The 13,518-nt window shown below is 47.7% G+C and overlaps 1 protein-coding gene across 2 annotated transcripts in view; it reads left to right on the forward strand.

The window, feature by feature from the left end:
* LOC142817837 (metabotropic glutamate receptor 5-like) overlaps nt 1-13,518 on the forward strand; it is a 441,308-nt gene that overhangs the window by 283,668 nt on the left and 144,122 nt on the right. For both annotated transcript variants that reach the window (XM_075895691.1, XM_075895690.1), the window contains one exon: nt 7,784-7,997. In XM_075895691.1, coding sequence (XP_075751806.1) covers nt 7,939-7,997 — 59 coding nt within the window. In that variant the 5' untranslated portion in view covers nt 7,784-7,938. The remainder of the gene's footprint in view (nt 1-7,783; nt 7,998-13,518) is intronic.

Genomic DNA, 13,518 nt, shown 5'->3' on the forward strand with positions numbered 1-13,518 from the left:
ATAATATAATAAAATTGAACGTGTCGATGTCCCTGGAACGGGTGATTAAAGAGCGTGATTGTGAAACGGAAGCCTGTATTACTAAAAAAAAAAAAACCGTCGGCCGTAGAACGGGAGAATCTGACAGCGAATTGCCAAAGATTTCCGCTTGAAGGGGCTGGCTTGCTGCCTATACGTAACAATGTGTACACCAGGATGGGTTGACGGCTGCTTTTACAAAACGCTTTGTCCAAAACTTCGCGCTTTGAACATCATATTTGACGAGTGCACCTTTCACTTTAAAGTGTAGGGATCGTGCATGGCGAATACGAAATCGTCGCCCATGAGTATTCACTGCGTAGAATTGAAGTGAACAGACTTTTAGTGCTCACAAGCTTGACGCCCCATTCGTCTGAGCAATGGCGTTAAAATAAATTCGTCATGTTCGTACCTGGAGTGTTACGCAGGGTATGATGAAATCGAGTATTCGTGCAGAGGCTATCGTTTTCACGCTTGCATATTCTGCACTGAAACGACTTTTTGGAAGTTAGCTACATCGTCTATGTACTACATGTATGCTCCTTGATGACACACTTGTAGACGAATTTAAATTGGCCCATAACACCACGCGAACGCCCATTCAAGTAACATGTGTGCTTCGGAATCTGAAAAACAATTTGTAGACTTCTAGCGTTTATAGGGTGTTATAGGTCGCAAGAGCTTATTTATTTATAGGCGGTTGCTTTCGCGGCTCGAATTTCGGCACTGAAACCACATGTTCTTGTGCTAGCACTGCGTACTAAGAAAACTCTTCTTGATGGCGCAATATAGAAGGGAATCTCTCTAATAAAGTAGCGCCTGACTACCACTCGTGTGTTCGTGTAGATTGCGAATTCAGACTGCCTTTCCTAATGAGTTAGTTATTCCGGGGGAACCTCTCGAGAGAGAGCGATTAAAGCGCTAGACCGGGTTTCAGTTATTAATGGCTTCACGGCTCGCCTGCCTCACGTGAGTTCTCGTGTGAGTTTCGCTTCTCAAAGTGCTCACATAGAATTCGGTTGCGCATATATTTTAACAATGCAGGGCGCCGCCATACAGGCGTACCTCTACAAAATCGCAAACCTGCAGCCAATTTTGTCTCGTAGTAGAATATAGCGCGAAAAAACAGTGACGCAGAAAAAACCACAATAACGGAGGGTAAACTATCAACTAAGCTTTATTGAAAAACATGCATTTATAAGTAGTGCAAGTAGCCACTTGGTCTGAAAACAAGTGCTCATTTTTGCGCCGTCGTAGTGAGCGGTGTCGGCGTCGACATAACCGGCTTTCTTCCTTCATCACGCGTGCTGGCCGTATTGTGTCGAAACTCGTGCGCATGCAGAGATGGAAAATGCACTGCGGCTGGCTTCGCTCGTCGTAACGGGCCTGTCAAGAGTTTCACTTGCTTCTCGACGCCCGCACTGCACAAAGATATATGTGCGAAGCACTCGAGCGATAGCAGTTTCTCTGTCAATATTCACCGAAGGTTAGAGTATGAGACTGTGGGTAGCCAAAACTTGAAACACAATTGGTGTAGTCCCGACGTGACATATCTATCCGTTCATTTAAAACGCCGGTAATAGGCCCCTTTCGCGCGGTCAGTGACGTCGGCTAACTGGCAGACTGAACGTGGAGCACAGCGGCGGTTGAAAAACGGCGACAGCCTGAAGAGCGCGACGAGGGAGAAAACGAAAGTGGCAAGACTACCGGTTGTGCGGTGGTGGTGGTGGTAAACATTTATTAAGAAAAGCACAGAGTTGCACTACGAATGCACTTGGGTGGTCTCCTTATTTCACAAGTCCACTGGAGGTCATTGCTGCTCGGGCGCGGGCCAGCAGGGAGTGCGAGAGCCACGCGCGATGCCACGGTATAGCGCGTTCCATCGTAGGTCGGCTGATGTGGAACGCGCCCACGCGCTGCCTTCCGCGGTCTCCCGGGTTTGCGCAGCAGTTGCGCTACGCTCCTCCCGCGGTGGTTGGTGTGAAATGGGCTGCTCAACACTGTTCGCGGCAGTCACGCTACTCACAGCGTTCTCTTCTTAATTTAAACTGTGCACCTACACAAGTTTCAGCCAGTTCTTTCTGAACGATGCGAGACGCAGCTGGCTGAAAAGCGTTGTGTGCCAATCCTGCCAAAGGAGCTGTCCCAGCAGAGGCTCAATGCCGGCCACGCTAGAATGGAGAGGTGCGCGCCACCTAAGCAGAAACATTCTCGTAATATTTTCACAAAATCAAAATATATAAACACCTAGAATTCACATTAGACAGTATTGTAATCGCCGGTGATTTATTCTCACTTTTTTTTCTTAGCATTTCCATTTCTGGACGCTTCCACGAGTGACGCGTTCGAATTAACATAGTTCTGCGGATGGGTGGAAGCTTCTTTCGTGTTACAAAATATAAGCCGTGTACTGCGAAATCTGTTAATTCTATTCATTTTTCCCACTCGGCGCGATGGATACGAGTTCGCGTTGTCATAACGGTTATCGGCTAGCGAAGGAAGCTGTTCTCGAGTCTAACTGAAGTTGTGTATCGGGGACGACGTAACCTTGCACAAGCCCCTGTCGCACGTGCGAGAACAGTAGCGTATGACATGCTTGTTAAGTTCGGGGGGGGGGGGGGGAGGGAGAATGTGGAAGTGGGGGTATATGTCTTCGCGTATGTATGCTTGTAATTGATAAAGAAGAAAGAACAGGAGGGGTGAAAGGGGGGGGGGGTAGCCGCGTCCGTATGCTTTTAGTCAATTGCCATCGCGATAAAGGTTTATACGGCCCGCTTACATCATCGACAAGCAAAACAATTGGCCCGAGAAAAAACGTCACCGCGTTTGCTGTTTGCGGCTGCTTTGCGCAATGAATCGACGTCCCGGGGTCCCCCTTACGGCTTTTCGGGCGGCGAAAGCCGATAAAAGAGGCCGTTACACAAGACGAAACCAGCCACACAAATCGGGCCGGCTCCATGACGCTGGGTTGTGTCTGCGAGCTCGTACTTTCTGAACGCGTTTGTTTGTTCGCGTGGCTTGGATTTTACGTATAAGGCAAAGTACAGCAGGGGGTGGGAAGGGGGCTGCGTATGAGCTTGCGCTTTTCTGTGTACATTATGATAGCGCATCTTTCTATGTATGCTGGCCTGTTGGACGCATTGTTGCCTACACGGCCTCACGTCTCTACAGATGCTGTTTCTATGATCAAGATCAATAAAATGTGAAAGAAAAAATGGAAGGATTTCGCAAATGGACAACGTCGAAGAAACATCAAAGAAAAAAAAGAGCAGTTCAGTTTCAATTGAAACCGTTTTGAATGGCAAGCTGATGTTATTCGAACGGCGCTGAAATGCAATTCTTCGCGGTGAATTGAACAAGGCATCATTTTTTGAGGATCAACGGCGACACAAAAACTATGTAAGAGCCAGGTTTGGTGTTTGTTTTCTTTTGAAAAGTTCTGCTCGCATTGTTGGCTCTGTTTTAGAGCAAACGAAAGATCGAAGGACAAGGGCTCGCCAGTCTGGTCTTTTGATTTGCCGACAAATGCGCGCGGTGCTTGCTTAACTCCGGCGGGTGTATGCTGAAAGCCTGTATGAAAAGGCGGTTATTCATTCCTTTTCTTGTACTCTTTCTGCTTTGTTATCCCTCGACCAACTTTCTGTTGCTTCTAATGCGGCTCATAAGAAAAAGAGGACAAGACATTTACAGCAAGCTCTCATTGTGTCGCCGAATTGAGCTGTTCGATAAGCTTTGCGCTGAACACTTTTGGAAAAGAAAGGAAAAATGAAGAGGCGAAGGAAGGAAGGAAGGAAGTAAGGAAGGAAGGAATTAATAAAAAAGTCGCAGCTTTGCCGCAAAGGCGAATCACTGAACGCGACAGCAACAAATTGGAAGGTCATTCGCAGTGTGGCAAGTATATCGAAAGGTGCCCCGCGTTTCTCACGCACAAATGACGCACAAAACGTACTCAAAAGTGCAGATGAACGTGAATAAGCGTCTTAGTTGTTACTTTGTGGTGTCCGAAAAGCGCGCCCTTTTCGCAAATGGAAACTGCGCAACGATTGCAGTGACCTTTGTGCGCCCGGCAATCACAACAGAATTGTTCCGGTGAAAGCCCATGGCCAGCCATGACGTACGATTGTCCTCACCACGAAATAAGCGCACCCGTGAGCGTCCACCCTGGCCTTTCTCCGTGGGGCAAAGTACGCGTCAGAGATGAGAGCGCGCGCCGCCGCGTCGGGACGATGTGGGCACGCGCGCTCATTGCGCCATCTTGCTGCTAATGCTGAAAACAAAATATTACCCCCCAAGATGCCCGTCACTATCGATAAGTGGTAGATATAAATAGTTTGACGTTTGAACTTTAAAGGAGGTGCTCCTTCGTGGCTCAGTGGCTAACGCTTCGCACTCATCTCAGAGGTCCCGCGTTCGATTCCGCGTGCCAGAGTCTTTTTCTGGATAAGTTTTTCTGGCGCTTTCATATATATAAATACGTATAAATATACAGTGAGTGATTCCGACGTCGGCGCTGACTCCAGCGGCAAAGTCCAGCGGAGCGTGTCCCTATAACTGCAATCGCCATAAAACTTGTGTAGCTGGTTTGGCTCTGCAGACATTTGTGAGTCTGGTACTGACGCCACAGCAAGAACTTTTTGAATGAACACCTGGAAGAAAACTGCTTGTACTCATCGCGACCTTGAGTGATTTGCATAGAAGCTAACTATGGTCTATGGGAATGGCCGAGTTATAATGAACATCAAACTCTCCACAGCGAGACAGTTACAACAGAACATAACATAGCACAAGAGCTATGTTCCGACTGCACTGCCTTGTTGGGGTTTTTTAACGAGACGGTACCCAACAGAAGCTCCCATTGCTCTGCGCAACACGGGAGCTGGCATCATGTCTGTTTATTCGATATGACCAGGGTTGCTACGAGTAGCTATTTTTTGCGAAATTGGCGAATTAGAGGGGCCCGTGGTGATTTAAACCTGTGAATTGCGACATGACGTTTTTTTGGCGAATTGCGACTTAGCTTGAGTCAGTGTTATGCATTCTATACTCAGTGTCTTCGAAACGAATCCGCAACAATAGCTTTTCAAAATTTTCATTGTGCTATACCGTCCAATAGAAGGTGCACTTTCCGCGCAATCCGGTAAGTCTGTCCTGTTCCTCAATTCACCGATATCGTTGAGTCACTGGCGTACTGGTGCGTCCGCCAGCAACCTCCCAGCAAAATTCACTCCAACGGAGTGCTATCGCGTGCAATTTTATAAGTTTTTTTATTTGCTTCAAGAGTTTTAAGCTTTTTCACAGTTTGCTTCTCAAGAGGCTAGGTGACGGTTAGACCCCGCGTGATCTGATCGCAATAGCTTGTCGAGTTCTTTCCTGCATGCGGTAGTCCTCTATGATCCGGTATGTAGAGTTTAAATGTGTTAACGTGCTTTTCGGGCCAGCCAAGAAATCGATTTCTTTAGGCAGCCTTCAGAAACTGCATAGAGGTGATTGTGTAACGTAAGCATGACTGTACAAAGAGCGGGGTGCGGTCATTGCTATGTTTGCGCAGTCCAATCAAATTTATTTCTGTTATTTTGTAGTTAATTTGTTCGATTATTAGACTCAATATTCCACTGAAATGAGATGCCCGAACATTTGCAGGAAGGTTACGCACGCCGTCTCTCTGTTGTTGTATCGGCTGTTTCGACCTGTATTCGATACAACTGAAGCGATCACAGCCTTGTGTTATGACGCGCTATACACTTCAGGGGCGCTGCTGGTGCATGCATGCCCTTTCTCTCAGTGCTCGCATGGTGGAGCGGGTGATGGGACTCCACGATCAATGAGTACTTCCACAGTGAAGTGGGTGATTCGTCTAGCATTGAAAAACGTCGATATAGTTTAGGGGTTATGGATGGCACTGTGCTACAGAAGGCAACACATAAGTATCAATTTTTTTTTAGTAGGCTTGCCACACCTATGTTGAGTGGCGACTTTTTTGGCGAAATTTGAAGAAGAATGCTGATTTTTTGGGTACTTTTCACTCGCCATTTCGCAAAACTTACTGAAAAGTCAGTGGCAACCCTAGATACGACGTGCATGGCGCTCAAGCCATACCGTGCCGGAAGTGTTGTAAAAGCGCATATAGTGTGCACTAGAGCCCGAGGCTTGCACGGGAGTGAAAACAATAGTAGCTAGAAATATTTTCGGTGCTGATTGAACACGCTGATGTTGCTTTAAGTGGTCATCTAATTAACTTTTTTAAGGTGTCACGTTACTTTTTTCGTGACCTGCTCACATTTTTTATTGTTTTGCCGTGTTGCTACAGGCTCCTGTAACTGCTGTCTATCTTGATTAGTACATTAAGTTGTCGTGTTGTTCCTCAATGTTTTAAATGAGTGATTTTATATTGATTGAAGGTATTCCGTCGTTGTTTTATTGTCACTGTGTAAGGGCGACTAAACAATTCAGGGTTTGGTCAATGCTGCGACCGTTTTTTGAGTGAATGTACGAGCGAGTCTTCATGTACTGGTTCGTCAAGCTTTCAGGTAGGGCAAAACCGAAATGATTCTGCTGTCTTCGAGCACAGAGTCGAATTTAAGTATGTATTGGGAATATATTTTTAAGCTACTCATGCGAACAGCAGCTCTCTTGATTCGAAGAGAGTTCGCGCTAGTGAACCTAACATTACGGTTTACGCATTTTAGGCTCCTCAAAACTGATAAACAAGAGAGCAACTCTGCATAAATATTAGGGCTTGTCTGTGTACAAGAACGTTGCCAGGTGCCAGGTCATAATAGAAGTGTATATATATATATATATATATATATATATATAACACGCAGGTTTTTAATAGGTTTCTTCTATATATAGTTGCCAGGCAGAAGATAGTGGGTTTTTATGTGCATCAATTTTCATCGCAGAGAAGTTTGATTTAAGCCACAGACAACCACATGAGCACGTCAACTTCATAGGCGTAGGGCTTCCGTCGCCTCGGTGCCCTCTCGCTGCAGGCGCTGCCTTTCCCGTTCCCTAGTATTTTTCCAATGTATGAAATAGAAGTCTCCATGCTAGCCGCCGTGATTTCGCAGCACTTTGTTGGGTCAACTGTCGCCTTGTTTCTGTTTGTTCAAAGTTGTGTGTATAGGCATTTCCCCAACTTATGTGGCATCTATCTGTTTAAGAGGATATCAGCCTCGTCGTAGCGAAGCACTGTGTTGCCAAGATTTGTCTGTTACTGAGTGTGCTGTGCTTATTCATATGCGTTTTCTTCTGTGATCTATAACCCAATAACTAACACAAATGGAGCCGACGTTTTCAGCTGAAAATCGCTTTCTCTAACGATTTTTCAGAGTGTCTCGTTGAATCGCCATCTTGTACACCCTGCGATATACCCCTCCCCTTTGTGCATTTTCTGTCAACAAAGAGCTAAGCTAGACCATATCATGTGGGGGTGTACTCGAAACCCACCACCTAATTCTCTACACATTAATAGTAAGGAGCAGTGGGAGGCTGCTATATGCAGCTCGGCGCCCGAGGTCCAGGACCAGATCTTGGATTGGGCCAAGAGGGTAGTGGAGACCTACGCTGGGTAGGTTCCTCTGACACTCCAGCACCGCACCTTTCCCTCTCGGGATAAATAAAGTTTTTCTCCTCCTCCTCCTCTCGTTGAAGCGTTGACGCCAGCTGCGTTCATTGTCCGTCCATTCAGACTTCAGCCTTGCTTGCGTTCTTTCATGGCTTGAAAGTAACATATCTTCATTTTTCTTTGCTTGCTGCCGTTCAGGAGGCGGTGTTCGTGGATCCATCCCGATGCCCTCGGGCGGCGGAGGGATGGCCGGCTCGAGCCGGTGCGGCGGCCCGGCGCGCGAGCGCCGACGCCGGCGACTACGTGGGGCGCCCTGACCCAGGCCGCCGGAAACTGCCGCCGCCGCCGAACACATGTGCACCTGCACTAGCCGCCGAGCACCGGCTACACTCCGGCGCACCACGCCGGCTAGGTACGTACATACGCGAACACGCATACGTTTGTGCACGTAATCGCGTGCTTGTCCGCTGGGGCTGATACTCACGTACTAAGCGATAGCTTCACTCCAAAAGACGCACGCTGATTATAGTAGCTTGTGAGTGTAGAAACAAGGACAGTTAAGGAAATTGATTGAGCGACTTCGACAAGTTGTCTTCATTGGCCAGACGTCTACTCTGTGCCACGCAGTAGCCAGCGTCTGCAGAGAAGTACTAGCTTGTGTGTGTCTTTGGCTGAGCCAGCAGGTCACATTATTTCGCTTTGGCTAATGAGCTGTAAACTCGCGCATTTAAAGTCTGGCGCCGCATGAACGACATCACGTGATTTCGCTAGCCAACAATACAGACTCGCGCGCATAAACGTCACCGTGCAGAGGACGCGGCGCTGCGAACTGTCAAAGCGACTCAAAGGCTAAATGCTTTTTCATCATCATCATCAGCAGCAGCAACACCATCATAATCATCTTCTTTTTCCTTTGTTCCTCTTCCCTGCCCTTTGCTAAAGCTCTTTGCACCTCGTCTGGTTTCTTACTGGCTCCGTGATACGCCCATCATTGACCAAGTGAAGATTTAATTTCGTGATGTCAGCACGAGGTGTCACAGTGACGTAATCATGATGCCGCAAACTTTGGGGATTTTTGAAATCGTGATGACATCGCACTGAGAGTTCACGATGAGCGCGATGATTCTTGTTTTGCACCACTCGCGTGGACGCTAATGCCGATTTAACAAGAGATAGTCAGGTCTCGCGAAACACGGTTAGGTCTCGCAAAATCTCGAAGAGGCTGATGGTCGATTCTCGTATTGGATAAGGCAACCAAGGCTTTAGTTCTAATAACAGTTGTTTGAAGTCACAGATACTTGGCCCACGGTCATGTTGGCATCAAGGGTTCTGAACTATTCTAACACTGCGTCTTTGTAGTCTTATCGCCGCGAACCGGGAAACCGGAAGAGAGTCGATGGCATAAGCCCGGTTTCTGCAGGAAACGACGTTCTACAGCGACGCATCCGCGCGACCTTCAACGCTCCTTTGTGTGTGAGGTTAAGATCATCGTATCCCGGAAGAGACATGCCGAGGCGCGCCGCCGGCGCGTGTTCGAACCCTCTGTTGCGAGTTCACCGCGGCCTGTCAACGTGACAACAGGTGCGAACGCACACGCAAGAAAAGTTAATAAGGACATGTAGGATTACAGCACAGGGCAGCATGGGGAAGGGCCAACAGGAGTACTCGTCCCGTTTGCGCCTCGTGTGGATGTATCGGTGCCTCGCTTAGGTTCGAAAGGCCCTCCTAAATCCACGAAAAATAATGACAGACAGCGTAAGAGCAACAACAACTGCGTAGAACAGGACCGGAGCAATAGGATGTGATGGTTTTGCTTGTATCCGAACATTACGACACAGGTCTCTGTTTTTCATTTGTCGGCCAGAGTTACAGGTCCCGTTAATCGGGGAGGCGATCGCTGGGCTAATTCTAAGGGCCGAAGTATCGGCCCCCCGAACCGCACCACGAAAGCGTGGACAATTTAGAAGTGGTCCTATTTGGCGCGCCAGAGGACGCCGGCTGTGGCCCAAAGAACAAGTCAGAGCCGAGAGTTGATAAACAAAACAAAATTATATTCTCAATTACGGCAGATCAAATCAATACACAAGTATGCTCACTCGACAATATTTGAATACCATGTGTCACCAATCAAACAATGTACTACACAGTACAATCAGCCACGCTCGAAACAACGGACACAGACAACAACACGAACTACAATGCAGTCGCATGCATCGAACAACCAAGACACTTAAAGACTAAAGAGTTAGATAACTTATTCAGTTCAAAGTTCTTGGAATAAAAGTCTGAATGATACTCTTCCGAGAATCACTCACTCAAAGTCCAGCGTTGTTGTCGTTCCGCTGCCCCCCGAAGTTTCTCTTCTAGGAAACCTCGCGTCTTCTATTGGCCGCTTTCCAAGCTCCAAATTTCTTCGCCGGAAACACGTCGGCTTCACACACACAGCTGTTGCCACGCGTCTTCGCTCGATAGCGGTAGACACACACTCTTGCCTGTAGCTCGAGTCTTCACCCCTCAGGTGGCAATCCTCTTCTTCTCCTCCTTTGTCACGGAAGACAAAAGGCTTCGCCCACAAGGCGGAACACCCTACGCACTCTGGCGCATACTTTCTTCTTCTCCTGCTTTGTAACTACGGACAAAACCTTCACCGACAGACGCGGCGGGATACCCTACGCACTCTGGCCCTAACTTTCTTCTTCTCCTGATCTCCCATCTCGGCTGCTCGATTAAATACCTTCCGCGCGAGATTCCAGAAAGTTCTCATCATTTCGTCGGCGCGATACGCAGCGAAGGCTGGGGAAAGGGCGAGACGGTACGAGGGCCGTCCGCGACAGATGACGCAACCCTGCATCAACACGCCCCTTTCCATCGAGAACGTTCTAAGGCTTGCTCGGCCGCCGAAGCGAGGAGGTTCGACGGCGAACCTACGCTTCCGAGGGGAGAGGGACGCTCGCCCGGGGAGTCTTAGCATGCTTGTTTTCTTTTTTTATCGTTGACCTCTCGGCACTTCATCGCGAGAATTTGGCGGCGCGCCCTTTTTTGAGCACTCGTTTTGTGACAACCAGGATGCCTGCTTTAGTGCTGAGGCTAATTAGATTAAGTTTAGGCATGGCACCTGCATTTCTGGTTAGCGTCGGCTAGGGGCTGCTTTCTGATTGTTCTTTGGTAGAACATAAGGAAACGTCATGAGAGGGCGTGCACAGGCAATAAGCAAGCTGAGAGATTTCAGAAATGTTTTCAACGCGTATAGAAACATGAAGTCAATTCAAATAGCTTATAGAACATCAATATATGTCCTCTAAGACAGCAATATATGTACCCTAAGCAACAATAATAACTTAGGTTTTACGTGTAAAACCCAAGATATGGTTATGAGAGACGCCATCATGTAGGGCTCCGGATATTTAGACCGTCTGATGTTCTTTAGCGTGCACTGACATGACGAGTACACAGGCCTCTGCCGTTTAGCCTCCATCCATATGCAACCGCCGCGGCCTGGATAAAAACAGCGGCATTCGGGTCACCATCGGAGCACCATAACCACTGCTCCACCGCGGCCTACTAGAAGCAACAAGTGACAACAATAACTATAGGAATATTGGAATATTGGAATATTGACAGGCACTGATTTTTAGAGCCTTATAATTGAGGGAGCGATGTCTCACGATTTGACAGTGCTATTATATTGAGTGGACGTTATGTGATGTCAAAAATGAACGAGTCGTTCGGTAGTAATAATAATAATTTTAGGGGTTTAACATCGGAAAACAATATGATTATTAAAGACGCTGTAGTTTAGGGCTCCGGAAATCGCGACCACCTACGGTTTTTTTTAACGTGCACATAATCAAAGCATGTGGGCCTTGAACATTTTTTGCCTCCATCGAAAATGCGGCCGCCGCGCCGGGAATTCCATTCGCGATCTGTGGATCAGCAGCCGAGCGCTTTAGCCAGACCACCGTTGCAGGTAGTCGTTCGATAGCGGATGCTTGTTGCGGTTTTTCGAAAACCAGCAGTGCATGATTGGAGGAACCCAGACCCAAGGCAGGCCACTTTGATTCTCTGGCCCGAGCGCTTACGTTTCGATTCAATCGAAATTGTTCAAAGATTATTCTGAACCCAATCTACCGCAGAGAACGATGTCTCCGTTCATTCGGGGCCCGTTCCTTGCCAGAATAACTCACACCGCGGCTGTTATCATTTAAACTAGGACGTCTAACCGTCAGACAAGCCTCGATCGATCCTGTGTGGCTGGTTGTCGTCCTCTCGGGACGTTGCATTCTGTGCTGTCGCATAGCGCGTACAAAATTGCGTCCTGATGGTGATTCCAGCGTAAGAATCGTGGAAATGTTGGCCTTGCGCTCTACAACTACACTTCCTTTAGCGATTCTAACTAGCATTGTGGGCGCTGTTGAACAAGCGCCACATGCTCGTGAAAAAGCTTCTTCTTTAGTGGTTAGCAAACTGATGGCAGCCAGAAATGCAACTAAAATAGGCTGATGCGTCGCGGGATCCATTAGTCACGCATGCCGAATGCAGGGACCTTCGTGATACCAGCAGCGCCAGCTCACTCAAGGTCACGTGCACGGGCAGCTTTGGCGCTTTCGAGCTTGATAATGAGGTCCACAAAGCGCTGGTGACTTTGTTTTTTTTTTTGTCTGACATGTCGAGCGCGTCGGATGCGCGGCCATTCTGCGAACGACTGGAGGTTGCGACGGCCAACCGCATACGACGACGTGAAGCTTCATGTCGTCGCGAGGCCACAGTGCTTCATGGTGCATGAAGTACAATCGATGATGCTCTGCTCTCTTTTTTTCTTTTTTTTTCAAGACGAAGGGATTGCAAGGGTATCCTAATGAGATACTTCTAATATCGTGCCGCGAAAAAAGCGTCGTTTGATCTCGAATTAGCTTTCGCGTCATTATTCCGTTTAATGTACACGTTACATGCTTTGAAATTCCTCTTTCTTCCAATCACTGGCCGTTTAGCACTGCCACATAAAAAAGAGAGAAAGAAAAAAATAAAAGAAAGAGACAGGGAGGTTAACGTAGACGAACTGGTTTGCTACCCTGTACGGGGGTGGGGAAAAGGTCGGAAAGAGGATAGATATAGAGAGATATAAAATAAATTAGAAAAAAATACATGCGCACACATTCAGGGAGTTGCGATCACAGTCGTTTGGACAAGACGGTTGAGCGCAAAAAGCGCAGGAGCGCCTTTACAGCCTTCTTCTGCGACATAAAGTCATGTCGGCAGCACAGGATTCTTTCTTCCGAAATAGGCTGGTTGTCCAGTTCATCTAGTGCATTGCAGAGTGACTGTCTCTGCGAGCAGTATTGTGGGCATTCACACAGAATGTGCCAAGTTGTTTCATCACTGCCACAATGGTTGCATGCATCAGTGTCAGCCATTCCTATGCGGAACGCGTACGCATTGGTAAATGTGACGCCCAACCATAATCTGCACAGCATAGTAGCGTCTCGTCGGCGTAATGCCGGAGGAATTCGAAGACTCAAAGTTGAGTCTAAAGTACCTAACCATGCATGGATGAAATGTGACTCGTTCCATTGTGACGTGGTGCGCTTGCGAGCAAGCACGCGGAGTTTCCGTGCAGCGTCAGTTCTGGAAAGCGGAATTGATATTTCATCGCTTTCAGTATGGGCAGAACGGGCAGCACGATCGGCCCGTTCATTGCCAATTATTTCACAATGACTTGGAAGTCATTGAAAGGCTATTTCATGTCCTTTCTCAATGAATTGGTGAGTCTTTTCTGCAATCTCAAAGACCAGCTGTTCGTACGGGCTGTGGCGTAAAGGTGATAGAAGAGATTGCAGTGTCGCCTTTGATTCACTGAAAATTGTCCATTTTTGTGGCTGTTGATCGCTGATAAATTGCAATGCGGCACGAAGAGCTGTGAGCTCTGCTCCCGTTGA

Source organism: Rhipicephalus microplus, chromosome 5 (genome assembly GCF_043290135.1).
Source record: "Rhipicephalus microplus isolate Deutch F79 chromosome 5, USDA_Rmic, whole genome shotgun sequence".
NCBI classification, from domain to species: Eukaryota; Metazoa; Arthropoda; class Arachnida; order Ixodida; family Ixodidae; genus Rhipicephalus; species Rhipicephalus microplus.